General features: G+C 34.4%; 1 protein-coding gene across 3 annotated transcripts; it reads left to right on the top strand.

Annotated features, from left to right (window-relative positions):
• The first annotated feature begins 643 nt into the window (after positions 1 to 643).
• Positions 644 to 25,268, top strand: LOC117322040 (mechanosensory protein 2-like). Of its 3 annotated transcripts, XM_033876757.1 has the most exons (9): positions 650 to 805; positions 13,937 to 13,945; positions 15,691 to 15,809; positions 18,404 to 18,476; positions 19,087 to 19,169; positions 19,683 to 19,886; positions 20,479 to 20,534; positions 21,425 to 21,503; positions 22,283 to 25,268. In XM_033876757.1, exons 1-9 carry the CDS (start codon positions 796 to 798, stop codon positions 22,469 to 22,471), a joined length of 822 nt encoding a protein of 273 aa, XP_033732648.1. In that variant the 5' UTR covers positions 650 to 795; the 3' UTR covers positions 22,472 to 25,268. The 3 variants fall into 3 exon arrangements, with proteins under 3 accessions (XP_033732649.1, XP_033732648.1, XP_033732650.1); XM_033876758.1 differs by lacking the exon at positions 13,937 to 13,945 and having other exon boundaries at positions 644 to 805; positions 22,283 to 22,471; XM_033876759.1 differs by lacking the exons at positions 650 to 805; positions 13,937 to 13,945 and adding an exon at positions 13,963 to 13,979 and having other exon boundaries at positions 22,283 to 22,471.
• The last annotated feature ends 2,295 nt before the right edge of the window (positions 25,269 to 27,563 follow it).

Raw genomic sequence — 27,563 nt, 5'->3', positions numbered from 1 at the left:
TAAACCTCAATTCATGATTGGTGATCCATATTAAGATGTAACGGACGTACTTCCTACTTCAGACCCCGTCAATACTCAAGAGTTCTACGAAGGATGTTATCAAGCATAAAATGAATCAACGAGTCTTCAACGAGATTCAACGAGGTTTTATTTTCACTCCACCGCACATTTTGTGTTGAACAAGAGGTCACATCTATACAATGCAGTGATACACAATACTGCATAGGCAGGTTGATTAAGACCATGATGCAGTTATGATTATATTGAGAAACATTGTATTTTCTTGCGCGATATGAAATTTGCATAATGATACCCATCGACACGCCATACTGTTTCATTGTTATACTGTTCCCATTTTGAGAACGTGAAATTAATTGAATTTTTTTCAAGACCTTTTAATGTTTAAAAACATTAAGCTAAGTTTCAACTTTGAGTGTAACATGAGTATAGGAAAATACAAGATCTTCGTTTACTTTTGAAATCATTTCAATGACGTGATACCCTTTAAATGCGAGTTTTTCATTTTCATCGGCGCTAGTATCCCATACTGTGGCTCAGTCCCGCCCATACTTCAAACCATATGTGTATTGAGAAATAGCCGGTATACCCCAATGTTAGCAACGTAAACACGTGACGTCAACGACCCCGTGACTGTGTATAAACTGGTATGTGTGTAGTATAGTCAATGGTTCTATAAATATACACAACTACCCAGTCGCCATTATATACAGGTACATCTTGTATAATATATAACAGGACTTCTCACTCGGCCAGTTGATCAGGGCAACCAAAAATATGGAGCAAGGTATGACAACTTGATTTTGTTATAAATGTTTTGTTTTGTATCGTCTGCTTTTCAATGTGATGTTGAATTTTGCTCATTCATGGTACATTTTCTAACCGACGACTGTGTTAACATGGATCTGTTCAGTTCGGTTATTTACGTGAACGTTATGTCAGGTAGTTCATTAGATTGGTTATTCACGTAAGTAAATCAGTATACAGGAAACGAGAGCGTGCATATCCCGCTGAAAATGGAGGATGAAGAGAACATCTCTGGTTTCCTATAGTAACAGGGAGGTGCATCATTACCTGGCATTTAATCAATCAACTTAAGTATGTGCACCAAGCTTCAGATCCTATTATATGAAATAGACATTCTTTGTGTGTGTGTTTTTATCAGGGAAACTCATTAATTATCATTCGTATCAGACAGGATTTTTTTTAAAAGTGTAATTTTTCTTTTGACACCTTTCTCTCTCGCTCCATCTCTCTCTTTCTCTCTCTCTCCAGATTGGTTGATGAATATTGCGCTCTAAACATAAATTTCACATCTGCATGCCAATTTAATGATACCCCTTAAGACAGTTATGTATGACAATGCCATATACCCATTATCAATCCCTTGGTAGCAATGTCCATCATTTGCGACTGGTCAAGAATAGATGGCGAAATTTATGCATATTATTCCTCATTTGAGCCAGATCAACACAACAGCAGTGTGTTTGGTTTATACGAGAATCAATATTCTGTATAACTGAGTTGTTGACTTCCATTCCCCAGTGATAGGGATATCATTATAGCATGGTTCCAATATAAATGTCAAATACACATTAATTGATTAGCTTTCTTGTTCCTGGGTTTTCTGGCTAGCTACTAATCAGTTCAGCTGATAATTTCCTTCTTTTGTGATATGTTCTAAAATCAGAAATTAGATTAATTAAATTCTCAGTTCTCATGTCAAACAATAGCATATGTAACTATTATGTAACAGGTTCTACCATGTAAAGCAAATATTTACCATATTAATTCTAGTGAAACCATGTTAGACCTCCATATACAATATAGACCACCATGGACATTGCATCTGTACTATATAGTCCACCATGTACAGTGTATCTCTACCATATAGTCCACCATGTACAGTGTATCTACCTTATAGTCCACCATGTACAGTGTATCTCTACCATATAGTCCACCATGTACAGTGTATCTCTACCATATAGTCCACCATGTACAGTTTATCTCTACAATATAGTCCACCATGTACAGTGTATCTACCATATAGTCCACCATGTACAGTGCATCTCTACCATATAGTCCACCATGTACAGTGTATCTACCTTATAGTCCACCATGTACAGTTTATCTCTAACATATAGTCCACCATGTACAGTGTATCTACCATATAGTCCACCATGTACAGTGTATCTACCTTATAGTCCACCATGTACAGTGTATCTCTACCATATAGTCCACCATGTACAGTGTATCTACCATATAGTCCACCATGTACAGTGTATCTACCTTATAGTCCACCATGTACAGTGTATCTCTACCATATAGTCCACCATGTACAGTGTATCTACCATATAGTCCACCATGTACAGTGTATCTCTACCATATAGTCCACCGTGTACAGTGTATCTCTACCATATAGTCCACCATGTACAGTGTATCTCTACCATATAGTCCACCATGTACAGTGTATCTCTACCATATAGTCCACCATGTACAGTGTATCTCTACCATATAGTCCACCATGTACAGTGTATCTACCTTATAGTCCACCATGTACAGTTTATCTCTACCATATAGTCCACCATGTACAGTGTATCTCTACCGTATAGTCCACCATGTACAGTGTATCTACCATATAGTCCAACATGTAGTGTATCTACCATATAGTCCACCATGTACAGTTTATCTCTACCATATAGTCCACCATGTACAGTGTATCTCTACCATATAGTCCACCATGTACAGTGTATCTACCTTATAGTCCACCATGTACAGTTTATCTCTACCATATAGTCCACCATGTACAGTGTATCTCTACCGTATAGTCCACCGTGTACAGTGTATCTCTACCATATAGTCCACCGTGTACAGTGTATCTACCATATAGTCCACCATGTACAGTGTATCTCTACCATATAGTCCACCGTGTACAGTGTATCTCTACCATATAGTCCACCGTGTACAGTGTATCTACCTTATAGTCCACCATGTACAGTTTATCTCTACCATATAGTCCACCATGTACAGTGTATCTACCTTATAGTCCACCATGTACAGTTTATCTCTACCATATAGTCCACCATGTACAGTATCTCTACCATATAGTCCACCATGTACAGTGTATCTCTACCATATAGTCTACCATGGGATTGGAGTGGGGAAAGTTAAACTCTTGATCATATCTCAGTCATTTATGGCCAATAAAAAGAAATTTGACATAACTTTTTCCTTTCCTATTTGTCATGCAGATTACATATAAATTGTAATATAAATTACTATATAATATCAAGTCTGAGAAGGACAAAAAGCTGTGTGATGTCCTTAGCATCACTGACGAGTCCTAGAAGGACAAAACAGCTCTGTGATGTCTTAAGCATCACTGACGAGTCCTAGAAGGACAAAACAGCTCTGTGATATCCTTAGCATCACTGACGAGTCCTAGAAGGACAAAACAACTAGAAGATGTCCCTTACATCACTTACAAATCCTAGAAGGACAAAAAACTGTATGATGCAGTTTTAAATTCTTTATTCAGCTTAAAGTACAAAATTTATAATCAATGTATTTTGAAAGGTTTCTGTTGATAGTATGTCTTTCATACATTCCTTTAGTGCAGTTCAGTAATCTGACCTCAGTTTTCGACACAGTAGTCAATGTTGTCTGTTCATATGGAGCCATTAAATAACTTCCTCTCGTAACCTGCAGGTAAATTTCCCCCTCACCAGACTGACTGGTATACAGAGACAATCAGGCACTGTATTCAGGCCTGCATCTATAACTCTAGATCTCACCTGGCTGAATCAATTAATCTGCCATCCCCAACATTAACACAGAGTCAATGAGCAGTCACAATGGCAGGTGTAACCATACATGCTAGCAGATTTTAGATTGCTCTGATGATATTAACAACGGTCTAGGTTCACAGGCTAGGGGTTACAGAGAAACATGGAGGTAGGAATACAGGTTACTTGAACTTTTAATAAGTTCTGTTCGCTTTTAAATACATGAATATCATGTCAATTTTTATTTTTTTTTTCAAGTCTTCATTTTCTAGCAAACTACATTCTGAAGTGTCATTCATTAATTTATTTGATATGTATGAAATAATATTAATGCGGGTATAAAAAAATGAATGCATTATCAGTGTTTTTCTACTCAAGTTTTACTGCCGAAATTAATTACATGTAGGTACTTTCCCCTGATAAAGTGTTGATATCTTGCCCCAAATTTGCCCCATTGGCTAGGTTATAAATCTGACAGACATGTCAAGCCTTCATCAATCTAATTTTCCAACATTGTTTATTAATTTTGTCACAGGAACACTCTGGAACCATAAGATAATGTTGAATAACAACATTTCATTGCATAACATCAATAATACATCCTAATTTCATTTTTAGATTCATGTTTCGTAATTAGATAAAATTCCCTGTTTCTGCTTTTCGTGAAACAAAATTCCTAATGAAAGAAGACATGAGCACTTCAGGGAAATAAAGAAAAAAAGTATATCACTGATTATGCTGATGAAGGGAAAAAACTTTTATAAAAGATAAAAGAAATGCAATTTGACAATACAAGGCCACAGATTTAATGATACACTCGATCAATAGACATTTATGGCGATGTCCAATTCAATTGATCAACAACAATCATTAACAATACAAACAATTTTTACCGTCAACACTCATCATCTCAAATTGCATCCAATTGAGACCCACAAATTTCATTATTCATCATTTGTCCATATCACCATGTGGAATGTCACTTGCAGCATGACGTCACTTTCGGAATGAATCTAAATATTGTTGTACTGCTAAATCTGAAATTCTCCACTGTTGCATAGACAAAAGGGCCTCTGTTTATATTTGATTTGGTTTTTCAATTCCTTGTTACATACTTGAAATAAAATTTTCAATAATCCATCCCGATATGTCTTGGATGGATCTCTTTAAAAAAAACTGTGAAGAGAAAGAATCACAATTACCCGAACATATCCAGATTTTCATCATCTGGTAAAATTGAAAGATGCTTATGAAGTTACAAATAAAAAAAAATACAAATTATTGTTTGAAAACGTGATGTTAGGTTTAAATGCATGGTTAAAAATAGAACTACAGCTTTCTCTGGGTGAAGTAATTTGAAACTGGGTGAATCGACATTTCTATGACTCCTTTCATTACATACATATTTCCTGTAGCGGAAATGAGCTTCGCTTTGCCGATGTTGTCGAGCTGCATATTACGGACTAAAATTTAATTTTTCTATCAGGTATATTATAATGAAAGTTGGTGACAGAGGATATCAATAGGATTTTTGCTAAAAACAAATTACAGTGTTTAATATCTTTAAATAAAATTAATGAGATGTTGCCTATTTAAAGTGTTATATACATACTGTATATATATGTATCCTTTGGCAGAACTTCTTATTTCTTTTGGTATTCAAAATGACCTCAAAATTCTTTCAGTTGATGCTATGAATGTATCCCACCTCCAACAATGTCAAGGCTGAATTTATCCTGGCCTCAAGTCAGTATAAAAGAATTAGATTTTCTCTTGCCACTTAGAGATCTATATGACTGACTACTTGAATCATTGTGTTCGTCAGCTCCGGCAGATCCTGTAGATCTCACAACAGATCTAGTATTTCCCAATCTTTCTATCCTGTGCCTGGCATTATGTGGTATCATATTGTGTAAGATATCATACTATCCCAGCCTAGAGTTATATACAACATTTTCAGGTAGGTCATTTTACATCATGATCCAGTAAGGTAGATAAGCTACAGTCCAAACCTTGTTCTACTAAGGTTTACAGGCAGGGCGATAAACCACTCCAATAACTGTAGTATATGTTATCAGAGTTAAAAAGTCATCTCTTCAATAAGCAAGCTGACCGACAAACCAAAATGGGCTGAAAAACTGTGTTAATATCAGTTAAAATGTACTACTTTCACAATGCAATTAATCAACAAATAATCAAAAATATTTTTGTTGATGCCTTAACTTTTTAAAAATATATCACTGTTAAATCTTCATGTTGCAGAAAATAGAGTGTTTGTTAGTTAAGAGTTACAATATGCTAGTACCAAAGTCAGGGCTTTTTCTTATGATAGAATTGTTTGGGGGACTGATAATGGGCCCCATTGCCAGTTGAAATTATTTCATATTTTAACCATATCCTAAAAAAATTGTAGTTCACTCTTGAAATTTCCCTTCCCAATTCACCAATGTTCTTCCCGACAAAGAGGCAAAAAGGCCCTGATCCCAAATCAGTGGGGAAAAAAAAAAAAAATTGTGAAAGTGGTCATTATATAAGACTAAAGAAAATAGAGACTTTATCATGTATTAATTTTAAAGATTTAGAAAATTAGGGATATTTTTCTAGTATTGTCCTCAATTAAAATGATTAAGTACAATATTAAGCTAAAACCCTGGCTGATGGACCAGCAAAATGAAATCATATTCTATTTATATGATCAGAGTTATAATACAAGAAAGTTAGACAGAATTAAGTTAGGCCTTGCTGCATCTGTGTATTCCATATCAGAATATAATATATATACGTATTTTTATACTGTCTATTTATTTACTTAATGGTAGTCAGAGGTGTTGGATATTTTCCCATTTAAAGTACTATCTTACAGATAGATTTAAATTAGCCTTAATATCTACCAGTCCAACTGATAAATTTATTGTAGACTTCATGAAATATGAATGTTACTAGTACAGTGTTCCAGCTTTCTAGTTTTGAGGATTAGTCGACTACAGAAATGGAACGACCATGGTCGAATCCAGAAATAAATGTACATATCCTGCCATATTCCTGTTAATTGTATCAAGAGGCAGCCTCAATAATCGCTATCTAAATGTCAGTTTCTATAGACGATGCCAATAACCTTTTAATGCATTGTATGGATTATGATCAATGATTGTTAAGGCTTTTTAGTGTAAACACTAGGAATGGCATAGACAAATAATGGTAAAGAGCTTGTTTGTATAACATATTCCACTCAGAGTATGGGGTCAAACCAGTGTCATGGAAAGTTTATAACTACTACCTGTATATACCTACCACCTGTCTATAGCAGTCACCTGTCTATAAATGTCACCTGTCTATAACAGTCACCTGTATATACCTACCACCTGTCTATAGCAGTCACCTGTATATACCTACCACCTGTCTATAGCAGTCACCTGTCTATAACTGTCACCTGTCTATAACAGTCACCTGTATATACCTACCACCTGTCTATAGCAGTCACCTGTCTATAACAATCACCTGTCTATAACTACCAACTGTCTATAACAGTCACCTGTATATACCTACCACCTGTCTATAGCAGTCACCTGTATATACCTACCACCTGTCTATAGCAGTAACCTGTCTATAACTACCACCTGTCTATAGCAGTCACCTGTCTATAACAACCACCTGTCTATACCTACCACCTGTCTATACATACCACCTGTCTATACATACCACCTGTCTATAGCAGTCACCTGTCTATAACTACTACCTGTATATAACTACCATCTGTCTATAACTACCACCTGTCTATAGTAGTCACTTGTCTATAGCAGTCACCTGTCTATAACAGACATCTGTCTATAACTACCACCTGTTTATAACTACCACCTGTCTATAACTACCATGTGTCTATAACTACCACCTGTATATAACTACCACCTGTCTATAACTACTGCCTGTCTATAACTACCACCTGTCTATAACTACCATCTGTCTATAAATACCATCTGTCTATAACTACCACCTGTCTATAGCAGTCAACTGTCTATAGATACCACCTGTCTATAGCAGTCACCTGTATATACCTACCACCTGTCTATAGAAGTCACCTGTCTATAACTACCACCTGTCTATACCTACAACCTGTCTATAGCAGTCACCTGTCTATAACAGTCACCTGTCTATAACTACCACCTGTCTATAACTACCACCTGTCTATAACTACCATGTGTCTTATAACTACCATGTGTCTATAACTACCACCTGTCTATAACTACCATGTGTCTTATAACTACCATGTGTCTATAACTACCACTTGTCTATAACCCCATGTGTCTATAACTACCACTTGTCTATAACTACCATGTGTCTTATAACTACCATGTGTCTATAACTACCACCTGTCTATAACTACCACCTGTCTATAACTACCACTTGTCTATAACTACCATGTGTCTATAACTACCACCTGTCTATAACTACCACTTGTCTATAACTACCATGTGTCTATAACTACCACCTGTCTATTACTACCACCTGTCTATAACTACCTACTGTCTATAACTACCACTTGTCTATAACTACCATGTGTCTATAACTACCAACTGTCTATACAATTGTAGCAGTCACTCTTCTATAACTACCATGTGTCTATAACTACCACCTGTCTATAACTACCACTTGTCTATAACTACCACCGGTCTATAACTACCACTTGTCTATAACTACCACCTGTCTATAACTACCACTTGTCTATAACTACCACCTGTCTATACAATTGTAGCAGTCACTCTTCTATAACTACCACCTGTCTAAAGCTACCATCTCTTACCTGATTATGAAAAAAAACTTTTCACTGATAATTTTGTTTTGATGTTTTATACAGGATGTTTGTACCTGTCAGCAGGGAAAGAGGTTGTTAGATAACAAACGGTTTCATTGAATATTGTGCAGTAAATAATCAATGACCTCATTCTAGAACATTTCAACCTGTTGATGTAGATGCACTTGAAGCATATTCACAATCAATAATGCACTATTATCCTGTTTAAAATGGCTTACATTATCACAGGTATCTTGGCACCCTTGGGGTTAAATGATTAAGGAAAATTGGAATGATTCCAGAATTGAAGTTCCAAAAACCTAAATAATCAGAATTTTCAAAAAATGGTTAATTTTAGTAAGTGGGTGATGCTGAGACTGCAGTGAGAGGAGCTTAAACATTGTATTCGAATAATGTGTTTTCAAAAATAAACTAGATGAGAATATGGCTGTCGTTTTCATTGGTTGATAATCATATAATGAATCTGTAATGCAAATAAAAAGTTTATTCTAACATGCAATTTCCTTATGGACACAATGTACTGGATAAGTTCTATTACTGTAATTTTGCTATTTGTTTACTTATGTTTAAGTGTTAATCATACACATATTGTGTATTTAAGTACAGGATGATGAATAGTTCAGATCCGTCCGCCTACTGACAATAAAATATATTAAGTGATTAATTGAATTCCATCATCACAATATGTGCTGACTCAATAATTTAGTTACTAAATTAAAACAATAACTCAAAAATAGATGCACCACAATATTTGTGGCCACTTTCAGGAAATTCCCAACACTTAGGTGTATTTATCCTCATAACAGGGCTCAAAGTGGCACCTACAAAATGTATTTTAGTGGCCATGGCACCTTAAATTCACAATTGGTGACCAGTTATTAGTCCCCCACCGGAATCCGGGGGGGACTATAGGTTTGCGTTGTGTCCGTCCGTCTGTCCGTCCGTCCGTCTGTCCGTCCGTCCGTCCGTCTGTCCGTCCGTCCGTCCGTCCGTCCGTCCTTCCGCACACTATTTGTCCGGGCTCTATCTCCCATACTATAAGACACTGGAACTTCATACTTAGTTTGTGGGTTCCCTGTGGGAAGGCGGTGTGTCGCATACAAAAACCGGGTCACTGTGACCTATATTTTGACCTCTGACCTACATTAAAGAAAAAGCTTGTCCGGGCTCTATCTCCTACACTATAAAGCACTAGAACTTAATACTTAGTAGTATTGTTCTCTGTGGGAAGGCAGTTTGTCGCATACAAAAACCGGGTCAATGTGACCTATATTTTGCTATTTTTTGCTATTTTTTGACCTCTGACCTACATTAAAGTAAAAGTTTGTCCGGGCTCTATCTCCTACACTATAAAGGACTAGAACTTAATACTTGGTAGTATGGTTCCTTGTGGGAAGGCGGTGTGTCGCGTACCAAAACCGGGTCACTGTGACCTTTATTTTGCTATATTTTGACCTCTGACCTACATTAAAGTAAAAGTTTGTCCGGGCTCTATCTCCTACACTATAAAGGACTAGAACTTAATACTTGGTAGTATGGTTCCTTGTGGGAAGGCGGTGTGTCGCGTACAAAAACCGGGTCACTGTGACCTATATTTTGACCTCTGACCTACATTAAAGAAAGAAAAATTTGTCCAGGTTCTATCTCCTACACTATTAAGGATTAGAACTTTATACTTGGTAGTATAGTTCCCTGTGGGAAGGCGGTGTGTCACGTACCAAAACTGTGTCATCTACTCTGCAATTCCCATCCAAACCATATTGGAAATCAACATACCACAAATAGAAGCAGTTGGAATCATCACTGGCAATTTGCTGCTTGGATGCATATATATACCTCCTAACACATCTTATAACCATTTAAATTCAGCTATATTACAGTTATTCAAGCTATGCACAACACAAGCAAAGTTACATAAGTGTACAAACATTCTTGTTGTTGGAGATTTCAACATGGACTTCGCAAAGATGGACAGCCTTCAAAAATCTTGTAAACTTCACCAACTACTGACCACGCCTACCCATTGCCTTGGAGGAATTCTTGACTTGGTCTTCTCATCCAAATTATTCCCAGTGACAAACAAACCTGTGTTCTTCTCAGATCACCATTTAATCAATATACAGTACTGTTGAATTCAATGTAAGCATAACAAACAACATCTTGTTATTATTATTACAATTTCATGTCTATTGCAGTAAAACCTGTCTATAAAGGATACCCAATAGAAAAACTAAAGGTGTCCTTCATAGACTTGTGTCCTTTATATAGAGATCATTTATAGAGTATACCTACAGTGTACATGTATTTAGTGAGAATGGGATGGTTCCTGTATAGAAGCGGGTCTCTGTAAACTACATCTTCACCTTTCAATACATTGAAGAAAATACATGACCTTATTGCATCTCGAGATTCACACTCATTGCTATTGGATCTCGAGATAACAACCCGGTGGGGGACTGTAATTCGTTGAATTATCTTGTTGACCTATAAGACGCCTGCATGGCCAATTAAAAAAAATTGTGTAAATTTGCCATTAATCTTTCAAAGGTTGCTGTCAATGCTTAAATGATGTTCACAGTTGAAAAAGTTACAGAGAAATGTTTTACAGACCTTTTTTTTTAATTGTATAACAACTTGGCTGGGCCACAATATTTTCCAATTGGTGCCTTGATTGTATGACTTGATAGCCAAATAGGCCACCTGGTAAAAATATCCACTTTGAGCCCTGTCATATAAGCTCCCTACCTAAGTGTAAAGTTCAGTACCATATTTATCCTCATAAGTTTAGTACTGTATTTATCCCCAAATAAGCTCCCAAACCCAAATGTAAGAGTTTAGTACAATATTTATCCTCAAACAAGCCCCCTTCCCTAGAGAAAAATTTAGTTCTGTATATACCCTCATGTAAGCCCCTACGCTAGTGTAATAGTTAAGTACCGTATTCATCCTTATAAGTCCTCTACTGTAGTGTTAAAGTTTACTATTAAAAGTTTTGGGAGGGCTTATCTGTGAACCACATTTACTTGGTGGCTGCTGTAACGAAGAAGGTGGGGTCATTTGTGGACAGGGGCTTATTAAATACAGTAATTACAACTGTTTGACCAGTTTTACAATTTTCAAAGAATTTTTTGGCCTGTCTGTATGGTAAAGATTAAATCATATATCATCATTTTCAAAATTAACTAATTACACAAACTTAGAATGTCATTCTAAGGAAGTGTAGAAATGACAATTACGAAATTACGAACCTATTACACAATAAAAGGATATATATATACACACAGACCATGATAACCTAGTATTATACTCCAAATATGTATTTCTTAATCTAATACTATATATATTTAGCCCTTAAGATGGATTAAACTATTACATCATTGTACAGCATTTCTCAACATGGTATTGTTACCTTGACATTTTTTTATGACGTACATGTACAACAAAGGTTTAAATGACGTATCTTCTTCCTGATATTATATTTAGAGCTCTAAGTGCTATGTAAAAATAAGTCACATGTAGATTTAGATAAAAATAGAAAGAACTAGCTGACATACAATGATACTGGAAATTCAAGATTCTTACATAACTTTCATAACTGAAAAGGTTACCTCATGTGCGGCTTCAGATAAATACATATTTTTAGCAGTAAAACCTGCCGGAGATGACGTCCAGTCATTAGGCAAAGTTGAAGGCTTATAACAGTGGTCAAAAATTTGTGTTATATATTTGCTATTTGCTCTGAAATTTTCAAATTAAACAAAGGAAAATGAATTTCGATTTCTGTTCTAACTAATACAGCTGTATACTTTCACCAGACGCCTTCTCTATAATATTATTCTCATAGTCTGAAGCGTAACAGCTGAATTGATTCACTTATCGGTATTATCAGAGTTAACTGTTGTTGACTTTCCTGTCAAAGAGAGTAATTTCTTCATTTATGATTCAGTATAGTTCTGTAAGTGGGTACAATTTATGTACTTAAAGTAAATGTTAGCTTGCCAGGATGAAGTCAAGGGGAGCTATCCTGCTATACCCCATTGAGTCGGCATTGTTGGTTGATACCTAGGTTACAGCTTAATTAATATTTTCATTTTACAAAACGGTGTTGTGTCAATACTTATGAGCATACATCAAATTCTTAGCTTTTTCCACATTTGTGTTCCTTGTCACAACACCTTTCTATTTGAACTACATTTGCAGACCTGCTGACCTTAACCTTTGATCTACTTTAAAAAAAAATTCTAAATTTCAATCCACTCAGTGAGTGTGTGTTGTCTCTGACACCTCTTTTTTCAGTCCCCTCTGATAATGATGGATTGCACATTAGGTTTGTTATCTAAAAATCCCATGGATGGAGTGTCACATGTTAAAGTTAGGTATCACTCCATTATATAGATTTAAGGGCCTTTGTTCACCATATTTTATTCTTTCTGGACGTTTTGTGTGTATTATCAAGATAGATGGTGAAGTTTTCTGTTTTCTATATTGCATTATATGTCATGATTTAGGATCTTTGTGTTAGATGGATTTTGAATTTTAAAGCATATACTTTATGTTACAGGAACATAATAACCCTGAAAATATCCTGCACCATACATGTATAATAACCAGAGTTATGGCCCTTTGGATCCTCTCCAATATCTTTGTCATTATCAATAATAAATTGTTTGTATCGCCTAATAACATATTAAATTTTTGACTTTTTATGTTCAAACCTGCCAACCAAACAGTTAACATTTGCTTGATATGATCTTTTTAATAAATTCAGTACTTAATCAATTCAATATTATATAAGTACAGGTGGTATTTATCTCTTAACCAACCTGTTTGGGTAAATGCAAATTGTTTGGTTATGCAGATAAATAGATATGTGATCTCATAACGTCAGGTAATTTTTTTATGAGGTGAACTCGTGAACTTACAACAGGAGCTTAGATATTGAAAATCAGAAATATGGCTTTAGAATATATGTATATGTATATAGCAATCTGCTGTAATATATGTCATCAGCTTTCATTATGCTATACCGTATTTATCTAACAATAAACCCATGCCTAGAAATAAGTCCACCCTAATATATTACTGGTCAATGAAATTAACAAATGATAAAAAAAATCAAGGTAAATGCTATTTCATTACCCTCCAATATATATATATATATGGTTACCTTTTGACTTTGGAGTTGGAGGCTATGTGTATTTCACCCCGTGATTATTGTAGGATAGAAACGGTAATAACAATAGCAAAGTTGACTTGCCAAAACATACAAACAATTCTACGTCCATAGAAAAGATGTATAATTGATTCTATGTTTCTGTTCCAGGAAGTTCAGGTGGGTGAATGTTTTATCATCACGATATGTTCCGGTAACAGCTGTTACTACTGTAAAGTCTGTCTACTGTACCCTTCACTAAAACCATCTCAGTTCAATATTGATGGTTGATTCACATGAACTAACCTCTCTTTTGTCTGTACCATTTATAAGCTGATCCGCCTGAAAGGCAAGTGAGCTAATGCTATGGTGAACTGTCTGTTCGTCGTTTTCAAATTTTCCCTTAAAACATCTTCTTCTCAATAACCAAGATGCCCGGGGTTCTGATATTAGGTCAGTAGCATGTCTGGGTGAAGCACTGCCAAGCTTTTTAGATAAATGACCTTGACCTATATGTAGCTACTTCCAAGGTCACCTGATGCAAAAGTGTAAAATTCCTTTGGTTATGATTTTATGGGGCTAGTAGCATGACTACAGACTTCCATATTGGATATAAAAAGGTAATGCGCTTAGCATACCGATCAGTTTTAATGTTGTATTAGTAGCAGGTGGGGGTCGTGATAGCTCAGTCCGTTAGAATGTCGGCCATGTAACCTTAGATGAAGATCTGAGGAGCATGGTTTGACCCTCCCTTCCAGTGTTGGTTAGTGTTTCTCGGGAAGCTGAGAAATTGGCCTGTCTATGCTGTCATGGTTTTGTCCTTAGTCAAGACACTTCAACCTCCAATGGGTCTCCAATTTGTTGTTTAAAGTGAGGTAGTCACCAACTACTACAAGGACACCCACTTCAAAGTTGTCCTGACAGTTCATGGAGCGATAAACACAGCACATAAACAAACAGAAGCAGGAGAGCGATACAGCCCATTGGGACTCTTGTTTTGAAAAGTGTGAGAAGCACCTATTTAAACTGTAACCAGTTATTCCTCTTAGTTTGATTATAAATGTATATTCTAAAGTTTTTCTTGCTTTCCAACTTTACCCCCTCCTGACTAATCACTTTAGTTACATTTTTTTCATTGATTTTTAACCGGAAATTTTCTTTTCTCCACTATACAGTTTTAAATATATAGTTAATTTTTTCTCCTTTTTCAATCCATTATGTTGAAAATGTTATGAGTATAGCCCTTTCATTGATGTATTTAATTATAATATTTCCTAGTATACAAATTCAGTTTCAATAGTACATATTGTCTATTGTAATGTTTGTTTGAGTTGTAATAATTCAAAGCGTTTTGATTGATTTTTTCCTCGGTTCTTTTATTTATGTTTCATGGTTTTTATTAGCTGTTCATGTGTTAATGACAATATTGATGGAATATCTAACAGTATGAACGCATTTTTAGAAAGGTTATAATTAATGATTCATACTTCATTATGGTACAGTCTTCGTCATTCAACAGGACGTGATATATAGGTTTACAGTTAAGAAATTTGATGATACATTTTGTGAGATCTTTTCTTATGAAGATTTATGAGAAAAAAACACACATGCAAGATAATTTTCCAAAGTTTAAGAAATTTTTAAGAAACTTGTTTTTACAAACAAAAATAAAATTACTCTTATGACTTTTTATATGTGAATGGAAGAAAGATCCTGTCTTTGGTATGTGAAATATAAATATAAGTTCGTAAAATGTTCTTGCATCAGGTAACCATAGTTACATCAGGTAATCATAGTTACATCAGATAACCTTAGTTACATGTATGCGTTCTGATCTCCATTGTATACCAACTTTTATCCTCTCAAATATACATAGATTTAATTATCAAGCTACAATTTCATGATTTTTTTTTACTCATTTACAGCTAAAATGAACAGAGACTCACAAGATGGCGACATTGGGTGTTGTGGATATGTCCTCATGTTTTTCTCCATCTGTGTCGTCATCATATTTTTCCCGTTTTCTCTCTGCATGTCCATCAAGGTATGTATATATTGTGATTAGAAAGCATCAAGTTGAATCCTTTTTTCAATGGCTATGATGTAATATATTTGAAGTATTTTGCCCACAAGTATTTTGTGTCTCATCAACTAGTATTTTCTGAGTTATATGTGTCTCACCCAAGGATGAGATTAATAGAATCTTTCACTCCCTTGGGATCTAAACCTGAGGGGAAGATTCTTAAGTTGCCAAACACAAGGCTTGTCGAGTGTTTGACAGCTTAATTATCTTATCCCAGGGTTGAGATGGCTTATTGTCCCAAGATGGTGGCATTTCACATTCAACTGCCTGTTTAATTATAGATAATGGATGAGATAAAGCAATTAATACGGCCCGATGGGCCTCTTGTTAGGTAGAGGATCTTGACTGCCTTATATTGATCATCATGTGTACTGGTCTGACATTAATACACAACATTCTATAGAACTCTAAATATTGACATAACAAGGAAGAATAATCGTCCTGGTGTGGAGGAATTGTCATTAGTTATGTGGAGGTATTTTGTCATTATCAAAAGGCAGAGGTTTAGAGTCTATAATCTTTTTGTGAAACTGAAAGTTGTGATTATAGCTTTAATGGTAATTTTTAGATTGAAAGAAAAAGAGTAGCAGGGAGAATCCATTAAAAAGGTATGACAGGGTAGTTATTCTGTCAATTTAATTGGTTTGGTAATATTATAATGGACTCCTGCTGACAATTCTCAGAGAATTACTGAAACACAAAACAAAGTAATCAATTTTTCCTAATTACAAGATTTTTGTAATAAACCTCTGTATCTAGTTCATGAATTACAACATTTATTGTATTGAACCACTGTATCTAGTTCATGAATTACAACATTTATTGTATTGAACCACTGTATCTAGTTCATGAATTACAACATTTATTGTATTGAACCACTGTATCTAGTTCATGAATTATAACATTTATTCTAATGAACCACTGTATCTAGTTCATGAATTACAACATTTATTCTAATGAACCACTGTATCTAGTTCATGAATTACAACATTTATTCTAATGAACCACTGTATTTAGATCATAAGTTTATTGTTATTAGCAGATTTCTAGTTGCTGCATGGTAAATTATGTATTGTAAAACATGTTACTGTATATGTTCATTAACTTTAAAATTCATCATTCAAAATTGTATAAACAAAAACTTTAGAAGAGGAATTAATTATATAAGCTTATAGCTTGCTTTCCAATTCTATTTATAGATGTAATGGTATTGTGATATATGCAGTGTGTTAGTGTATTTAAATAAAATATTGTTTAAACTAAAACCTATAAGATTATAGAACTCAAAACCTCATGTTGGATAATCGAATTAGTAATTACTAATACTGTTATATTAATATATGTACTGTATTTATTCAGCAATAACCCATAGTTGGTACTAATGAGTGTAGATCTGCTCTTGGCTGTCCCTTTCTTGGAGTCAAATTGGTCATCTAGACTTACTGAAGGATAAATATTGTATACCATAAAAAGGTAACATGAACATCTTGTTAGGGGAAGTAACTCTATGCCAGGAAAAAATAGGGACATTGAGGTGAAAAAAAAAAGAAAAAAAAAGCTTTTAAGTGAAGCTGACTTAATCTCAATTATTTGCATTGAGGTCCTAATTTGTGTTTGATTTTAAGGTGGATATCGTTCAGGGTGTAAAAACCTTAAGAATATGTAGTAATCATGGTCTGATCTGATTAATACATATATATTGGGATGCCATTAGCTCTGTAAACACAATAAATAGACTAGACCGCCCCTGTAATCTATTTCTGTGTAATGCTACCCAGAATTTCAGTGATTGTCAACAGTCTTATTAATTACAGAGAATAATGAGCTCTCCATTATGAATTTTATTTCAGAGCTAGTGATTATTGTTTTGTTTATCCAGCTGCAGCCATGGTTACCATTATGCTGCTGACCTAGAGCTGGTGCCTGTGTACCAGATAGAGATGTACAGGTGTATAGCCTATAAATCTCCACAATACCTGGTGGCTTTGTGGTTGGGGTAGAAAGATCAATATATCGGATTTTGTTGAAACAGTCATTTTTTTGTAGACAGCAAAATGTTTACTCAGAAAAAGACAATTTGATATCAGAGTGTAAAATTGTCATATGACTTCATATAAACAAGTGGTACTTATTACCATATATTAAACTCTAAGCTTGTTTTTTTTAACCCCAATGAATGTTTGTTTTGGATTATGCAAATTGTGAAAGTATTGAATGAAATACTGTTTTAACTGGAGGATGACAAAACAATAACTAAAAAAGACAACAAAAAAACCCACCAAAAAAACACCAAAAATCACATCAACACCCCCCCCCCCCCCCAACACCCCCCCCCCAAAAAGAAAAAGAAAAAAGAAAAACAACAACAAACAAACAAACAAAAACAATAGCTACAATGCAAATGATGAAAGAGGTTGGCCAGCATTGTGGTTTCATTGGGGGGTGATTACATCCATAAGTCCTAGCTTCCCAACCAGTTGATTGAGTTGAAGGGAAATTCCCTCTTGAGAGAAGCCAGAAGGTGGGCTCTATATATACAATTTGACTTGTTCCAGGTGGTGCAGGAGTATGAGAGAGCCGTCATCTTCAGACTGGGGCGAGTGGTGTCTGGTGGAGCCAAGGGACCAGGTAATATCATCATAGCTATGTACAGGAAATACGGAAATAAACACGGAGGCTGTGTATAGGTTGTTTGACCTTTACTTCATAAATGCCTGTTCTGAATCATCTCGAACATATCAGTATTTATTATAAGATAAACAGGGATATAAAGGAAATGAATGTTCCATTAACGACACTACTACCGTAGTTATCTGACAAAAAACCCTTGCCTGGTAATAAGCCCACCCATATATATTGCTCTTCAGTAAACTTAAATTACCTTAGAATGTAATTTTATTGTGCGGTGATCAGTCCATGCACTCATTTTTGTTTGCTGTTCAGTAAAATTTACTTCATTTGTAATTTCATTGTTCTGAAATAATCCCACCCTCTGACTTTGTCATTTATTACTTGGTATGCGTTGGCTTATTTGCAGGGATGGGTAAATCTGCTTTATAATGGACCTTTCAACTCTTCAAGTTTGAGATGATGGAAAGATTTGCTCTTTCCCTCTCCCTCCTTCCCTCTCTTCCCCTCTCCCTCCTTCCCCCTCCTTCCCCTCTCCCTCCTTCCCTCCCTCCCTCTTATTTGTGTATTTTGTACAAATGAAAGACGTTTTTTGGGGAATTTTTTGTAGGTCTTTTCTTCGTGTACCCATGTATTGATGAATTCAAGAAGGTTGACATGAGAACAGTAGCATTTGATGTACCCCCACAAGAGGTAAGTTGTCATGGTAGAAGATGACATACTGCAAAGACAGTTATTTTTAGGGGTTCATATTTTCGTCATTCCGAGGATAGAATATAATCGCTAAGAAAACTAATATCTTTGAAATATTTGATAGAGAAAAAAGTATTGTCTGTTTCATAATTTACAGGAAAAAGTATGGTCTGTTTCATAATCTACAGGAAAAAGTGCATCATTTTGCTTCAAATGTTTATAAAACTGCAAAAAAATTAACCATAGTGAAAAACAACCTCTGCTCTACTTCAACAAGTAGAAATTTGCCATCATGGTTAAATATTTAGTATGTGTAGCTGGTTTAACAGGTACTTTAGTGAACTGAACTAGCATTAGGAAATGATAATGATTTGTCTTGAAACATTGTTAATGTTATTTTATTTTACAAATAAAATCTGTGTCAGGAATTTCATTCTTCAATATATTATAATTGTTTGTGTTTAACAGATTTTGTATTGGTATTGTCATATTATAATTGTTTGTGTTTGACAGATTTTGTCGAAGGATTCCGTGACGGTGTCCGTGGATGCTGTGATTTACTGTAATATTTTCGATGCGGTAATGTCGGTGTGTAATGTGGAGGATGCCTTCCAGTCCACAAAGCTTCTTGCTGCCACCACCTTGAGGAACGTTCTCGGCACGAAAAACATGTCCGAGATGTTGACGGACAGAGATGCTATTTCCTTCCAGATGAAGGTAGATACTCATTATCGGAATTAAGTTTGTTAATGATGTTGTTACGTACCTATATAGATATTTAATATAATACCTGTGCACATCCAATATTGATTTTCTCATTGGGTGGTTAATTAATAGACAGACGGAGGTAACATTGATTATGAAATGTCCTGCCTTTATATATGAAAATCCTGTTCTGGAAATAATTATGATTATGTAATATGTATACACATCAACTGTAGCAAGTTCAAATTACTGGTAAAAATGTCTGATAATGAAGGTTTGAAAGTTGAATCCAGTTCATTCCGAACACAACAGATCTCTATAAAGTGGTGTGCCAGCTGACACAGTAAATAATTATTATCCATGAATTTCAACACACTTGGTGGAAATTTCCAGCTGTCTATCTATAGCTTCCTGATAATAACAATATGTAGTTATCACCTAATGACACTCAAAGTTATTACATGATTATTTGTAAGGATCTATAATTACAACATTTTATATTTTCAAGGAAGAAGAAATTCTTCCTTAAATACACATGTCATTATTTTCAAATTTTCCATTTTTAGTAATACTCTTTATACATTTGGTGTATTTCTTTTTGTAGCAAATTTTGGACGAATCCACTGATCCCTGGGGGGTGAAGGTTGACCGTGTAGAAATGTAAGTTTATCAATGACAAAGTAGAAATGTAAGTTTATCAATGATAAAGTAGAAATGTAAGTTTATCAATGATAAAGTAGAAATGTAAGTTTATCAATGATAAAGTAGAAATGTTAGTTTATCAATGATAAAGTAGAAATGTAAGTTTATCAATGATAAAGTAGAAATGTAAGTTTATCAATGATAAAGTAGAAATGTAAGTTTATCAATGATAAAGTAGAAATGTTAGTTTATCAATGATAAAGTAGAAATGTAAGTTTATCAATGATAAAGTAGAAATGTAAGTTTATCAATGATAAAGTAGAAATGTAATCAATGATAAAGTAGAAATGTAAGTTTATCAATGATAAGTAGAAATGTAATCAATGATAAAGTAGAAATGTAATCAATGATAAAGTAGAAATGTAAGTTTATCAATGATAAGGTAGAAATGTAAGTTTATCAATGATAAAGTAGAAATGTAAGTTTATCAATGATAAAGTAGAAATGTAATCAATGATAAAGTAGAAATGTAATCAATGATAAAGTAGAAATGTAAGTTTATCAATGATAAAATAGAAATGTAAGTTTATCAATGATAAAGTAGAAATGTAAGTTTATCAATGATAAAGTAGAAATGTAAGTTTATCAATGATAAAGTATTACCCTGATGTACTGTTTCATCAGATTATCAGGTTCAAAGAATTCATTTTCATCTGTTTTAAATAAATGTACTGTTTAATGATTTAAGGTTTGCGATATAAATAAAATCCTTCTGAGAAAATTGAATAGAAAAGGATTAACAAACAGCAATTGAATTTTAAATTTAATTTAAATTTGTATTTTTTTTCGTAATTAAACTGACAAACAATGCTGTTATTGTTGTCTCAATATACAATTCCTTCTTGCAGCAAAGACGTGCGACTGCCTCATCAGTTACAGAGGGCTATGGCTGCGGAGGCTGAGGCATCCCGAGAGGCTAGAGCCAAGGTAAGTACCAGGCTACAAACTGATGTCTATTAATAGGCCCATCGTCGTCTATTGCAGTTCAGTAAAATTAGCATGGATGTTCAAAGAAACAGAATCTAAGTTCATGTTTAATTCCTCCAATGTATTAGATTATGCGTTAGGGGCAGGTGATCAGGAAAACGAGGATTTGGAGAATGTCGCAACCTCAGTCAGCATATGTACAGATTTACATCAGTATTTTCTGATGAAAAGTTTATAAATGTAGACTGTGCAATTGTATTATTGAAATTGATGAATGCTTATAGGATAAGCATGAGTATCCTGTGATACCAGTGCTCACCGAGCAGTAAAAAAAAACGTAATTCAGCTGTAATTTCCCTGATCTCTTCCTGGAGGTTAATCAAACATCTCAGAAAAGGTGTCATAGTAACTTAATACTTTGGTTAGTGGCTTACTTATACCTGCTAGTTATAAAGATTTTTTGTTGGACAGTATTTTGTTGGGCTATATACCTATTAGTTATAAAGATATTTTGTTGGGCGTTATACCTACCTGTTATAAAGATATTTTTGGGGAATATACCTACTAGTTCTGAAGATATTTTGTTCGGTGACATATAAACCTACTACTTCTGAAGATATTTTGATGGAATGTGTGATATTTGTACTAGTTATAGAATTATTTTGTTGGGAGCACAAAAACTATATGACTTGTTCCTTTTTCCACAGAAAATATTATATTATGGGAATAAGGTCAGTTTCAAGATGAATTAAACTAACATTAAAACTAACGTTTGACAGGTATTGGCTGCTGAAGGAGAACAGAAAGCGTCCCGTGCCCTGAAGGAAGCAGCTGACATTTTGTCCGAGGCTCCAGCCGCCGTCCAGCTCCGTTATCTCCAGACTCTCAACACCATCGCAGCCGAGAAAAACTCAACCATCATATTCCCTCTGCCGATTGATCTGATCCAGTCAATGGCCAAAAAATAAACAAGGATGCCAACAGACTGGTCAATCTATGACTGAAGGACAGCGATGAAAAAAACCAAAACAATGACATAGATTTATAGCCAGAAAGTCAGGAAAATAACTTTTTAATGAAATTTAAAAAAGAACAAAATTTCGGAAAGATCGCAACCTAAAATTCTTAACGAGAGAGACAACATAAAAGTTATAACTTTTAAGATACTTATTCATCATTTCAGAGTATAGCTTTAAAATATGAACTTTATCCAGATGAATTTCAAGCTGAGGGTTAGTGAATTCAAGAATCTCAACCCCAAGGTTGAGACTGAGCGTGATACTCTCATGTTCGAGGTAAAACAATTTTTTACATCCTATTAATGACATCCAATGGAAACAAAATTTCTGACCGAGGTGTCATACTTATTTCTATTGTTCCAGTGATGTCATCCTATTGTTCCTGTCTATTGTTCTATGGCTGTATGGGCCAATATGACATTAACCTATGTGAGGTATTCCTTGCTGGGGAGTGAATTGGTGATCTTTCTAGGCAGACACATCTGTGAGGGATAGCAGAAAATGTTTAGATGAAAGACATTATCCAAAGGATTATGATAGATATTTTAAAGATTTTTACAAATTGCAATCAAGACATTCTAAAGATTAAGTGATTTGTGGAGTCTAGTGATATAAAAATGTTGGATTCATTACCTTAGACATGTAAAGTGCTATTTATACAGGAATTTGGTATGTGAAATTGATTAAAAGAGCCCCCTTGGGGATGAGACAGGGGGTTCTCATTCCGAGAGGGTAGATTCTTAAATTGACAGACAACAGGCTTGTCAACTGTTTGGAAACTTAAGAATCTTTCCCCGACGGTTGAGAATCCCTTTTCTCACCCAAAGGAGAATAAATAATTATATTTCTCTTATCCTATTGGCCCTTTTATGCATGCAATATTGACATTGTGACAATGTTGACCCGACACATTTGATTTGGCTATATGACATCAAGGTATTTTCATAATGACGTCATTGTATTGTGTTTGTAACATTATAGAATTGTTCTGAAGGGAGAATGCCCTCGTCTCAAACCTAGGGTTAGATAAAGAAATCTTATACAGGTAGAAATGTGGATACACCTGTCCAGGATATGAGAAAAAATGATCTATTCTCAAAAATATGTAAAATACTTCTTACATTCCTATAACTGATCAGTCGAGATTCAGGTATATTTGTAGGTATTGATCTCTGTGGTTGATTTTTTTTTTTTTACTTTTCAGCATTTTATCTGTCGTTGTTGAAATCCATTTAATTTATTTTCCTACTAAGATCAAAGCAATTTCCTTTAAATATATATATATATATATATATATATATAAGTAAAGATTTTCTACAGAATTAGATGGCTGTTCAGTTTTTTTATATGTATGTAGTTCAATTTGGATAATATCATCTTATATATACAATTGTATATATCATTTAGTTAACATCATCCTATTCAGACAAATCTGTTGCTTCAAAAATCAATTTGATATTTTCGTTTCAATGTTTTAAAATACTGTCTAGGTTTTAAAACAGACATTCTTAATTTTGTAATTTTTTTTAAATATCAATATTTGCCTGATAGATTTTGCAGATAAAACTACCTATGTTGATATTTCATGTCGTCCGAGAGGACTTGTATACATATGTTGTATTCCTGGTGATGTAACCAGATATATACATGTATCTGTATTAATAGTTAAGATGTTTTGCATTATTTATAAGAAATGTTGTAGTTTGATGTTTTCTGTGGCATCAACATTAATTGTCAGTGATTCTGGGGAAATGTTGATTCTATATAGCAAAGAGTTGAGTACAGCACACTTCACATGGATGATTAACTCATCCAAGTTTCATCTACGCTTTAAAAGGTAGTTGTATGGAGCCCATGTTGAAAACACCACAGTTGCCTTAAGAAATATTTAATGCATTTCTTGTAAGAAAATGAAAAAAAAAATCCTTAAAATAACGTTTAGTTTATTGAATTAAATTTACCCCCTTTTTTTCGGACAGACAATTAACAAAACAGATTAGGCACAAGTTAATCCACTAATCAATCCTTTCAAATTTTTTTATGTATGAATGATGTTAGCAATTCATATACATGAATTACAAGTCTGATTTTGTTAATAGCTTTTTTAAAAAACCTTAAAATCAAGATATTGATATATACTTCATAGTTACATGCTATATATAAGTGGGCTCCAGTGGATTTGCCTTAATTTCTGGAAATTCAAATGAAGATGATGCAAGTTGTTGCGCTTGTCTTTTTTCGAACACAAGCTCAATACATGTATGAAGTGATAGAATACCAGAGGTGTTTTAATCATGGAAATTTCTACGTCAACATAATTTTTATTTTTTTTTCAAATACAAAAGCTGAAGCCGCAAAATATAATTAACTTAACCGAAAAATTTTGTCTCTTGTTTTAATGCTGTACAGTAAAATTCCAGTAACTTTTTGTTTCACAAATTCAAATTACAATGCAGTAAATTGTGAGATGATTATTGGGTACACTTCAGGTAAAAATGATTTCAAAATTATTTTATATTAGAGATGAAACAGCAAAATATTTATCTTGTGGTTCTCTTTATGAAAACAGTTTTTCCACCGACAGATACAACAGTGATGAAACCAAGTTTACACATTGAACCCACAACATACCTAAACATGTATCACTTTGATTATGTGTGATCTATATACATACTGTTCTAATTATATAATGTACATATGAATATGGAAGTAGTAACTCATTGTCAATAAAAACACCAGAAACTCACAAATCTTGTATTATTTATAGAACTTATAACCAGCTTGACTGGTTCTTAAGACTTGTACCCGACTAAGTAGGCATTTGACATAGTGATTGGTGAAAGTTTCATCAAATCGGACAAAATATACTTTGCTAGATGCCCACCGAGAAGTAGGCTTTGAGAATGTAAATTGGGTTGTGATATTGGTGTAGTGCTTTAACCCTTTCAACCCTAAGACACGTTAGTGGACTCTGCCATTCATTCATCAATTGAAGTCCAAGATGGTCAGCAGGGGTGAAAGGGTTAAAACAACTTTCAAGGCCTACCCAATGAAAGGTCTTAATATTTTTAGATTATCATCAAAGCATGGAATCCCTAGGATCTTAATATTCTTAGATTTATATATTGCTGAAACAGCTTTCTGAATTATGAAAGCAGGGACGCGCTAGGTTCTTAAAATTCTTACGATTTATATATCACAAAACCGATTTCAAAATATATTTTTTTTAGCTCGCCACCACCAGACTGGGCTTTTCAAAATGTCATTCGTCTGTGGTCTGTCCAATTACAGTTTTTCGTCGACACTACATCCAAGTTCTAAATGGATCTCTCAAACCTTGTATGTGTTTCTCTTGCTTGGTAATAATTTCTAACTTTGTGACTTATTGGAAGAATATGACCACCATATTTTGTTTGAAGTTTGTCATCGCTATTCCTGAGGAAGTACGGGAATTATTTTCCACAAACACTGGTCTGCAGTTGCTTCTAATATTCTGGCACCTTGATCTTGTAGTACAGTATATAGTACAAGAAAGGTCATGTCTACCAAAGAAATTCTAGCAGGGTCTTCAAAACGACTCCCTCCAAAGGTATCACTGAAACGAAATTTGTGTTGAATCATAACTGGTAAACTGCTGAATGGTTATTTATTTTGATGAAAAGTTGAACAGAATATCGTATGAGATTTGTAAAGTGTATCATTTGTATATCTGTAACCTTCCACCCTAAGGTTAAAAGTCTTTGTGATATATCTCCTAAAGAACATTGTAGTCAATATTTATGCACTGATCAGCTGAAGTATTGATAATGTCTATGAATGTATACCTTGTTTTAGATAAACGCTGCGTATCTAATGATATCTGTACATGAAATCCGTGATAAGGGCTCTATCTACCATAATAAGTGTTGCATATTCGAGATACACACATGAAGATGTAAATCTAAGTTGAGTTGTCTCCCCTTATTTTGTAAGCTAAGGTTTTGTGCTACAGCTTGTGCTAAATTTGTATTGTGCGATATTTAGCTACATATTTATACAAAATGAAAATTTGCATTAAATCATACTCTTTAGAAAATAAGATCATTTGACCAATGTACTCTGGTACAATTATAAAGTGATGTGTTTATAGCTTTCAACACTTGCACAAAAAATGTGAAAAATCTGGGTTTTTTTCCTTTTAAAAATCTCTCAGTTCAATTCCTGCAGGGGATAGTTTAACCCCCACAGGGACCTTAATACCATGCATTACTATGTATTTCAACAATCGCAACATAAACTTAGCCCAAAAAGTCCAAAAATTACAAAAAAAAAAAAAAAAAAAAATTTAGTTTTATTCAAGGAAGAGATAGTGTTACTCCAGAGGGACTCTATCGCCCAATATCAGCACCTAGTACAATTATTAAGTGTTATATTAAAACCATTCAACACTTGCACCAAAAACTTCACGCAGAAATATTCTAGGTCTCAACATTTGAAAAATATGTTTTTTTTTCCCCTCAAAATAGATATTTTAGGTTAACTCCGGCAAGGGATAGTTTAACTCAAGAGGGACTCTATTGCAAATTATCAGCACCCTAGTACTATTATAAAGTGATGTATTAATACCTTTCAACACTGGCACCAAAAACTTAACATTTGAAAAACGAAATGGCACAGAAGTTTCGTGTCGATTACAAGACAATGTTATAAAGTACGACCGTCATGTTCCCGTCGTTCTCTGACAACATCCCGTACGGGGTCAAGTTCTTGTTGGATAGGTCTAACAGCAATCAGATTATGAATAATCGCATTTCAAAACTGAAATCTCAAAATTTGCTGCGACTGGCGAAGCAATGTCGAAGGCACGGGCGTTAAAAACATCTGTGGGGTCCCTGGTGTTATTGAAAGTTAAACAAGTATCATTCAGGAGCGATATAGAAACTCAGCGACCATGTTGTATTATCTTTCGACTTTATCGCCTACACGGAAAAAATCCAAAATGATACAAACTCTCCTAGACGTAATTTCTTCAAAGGTGATTATGAAGCTATCTCCAACAACC

Source organism: Pecten maximus, chromosome 2 (genome assembly GCF_902652985.1).
Source record: "Pecten maximus chromosome 2, xPecMax1.1, whole genome shotgun sequence".
NCBI classification, from domain to species: Eukaryota; Metazoa; Mollusca; class Bivalvia; order Pectinida; family Pectinidae; genus Pecten; species Pecten maximus.
Note: the sequence above shows the minus strand (reverse complement) of the source record. Positions and strands in the feature narration are given on the sequence as shown.

Coding starts and splice junctions, on each gene's coding strand:
- LOC117322040 (XM_033876757.1), top strand. Junction 19,170..19,682: donor TTGATGTACCCCCACAAGAG/GTAAGTTGTCAT, acceptor TGTGTTTGACAG/ATTTTGTCGAAGGATTCCGT. Junction 21,504..22,282: donor CCCGAGAGGCTAGAGCCAAG/GTAAGTACCAGG, acceptor AACGTTTGACAG/GTATTGGCTGCTGAAGGAGA.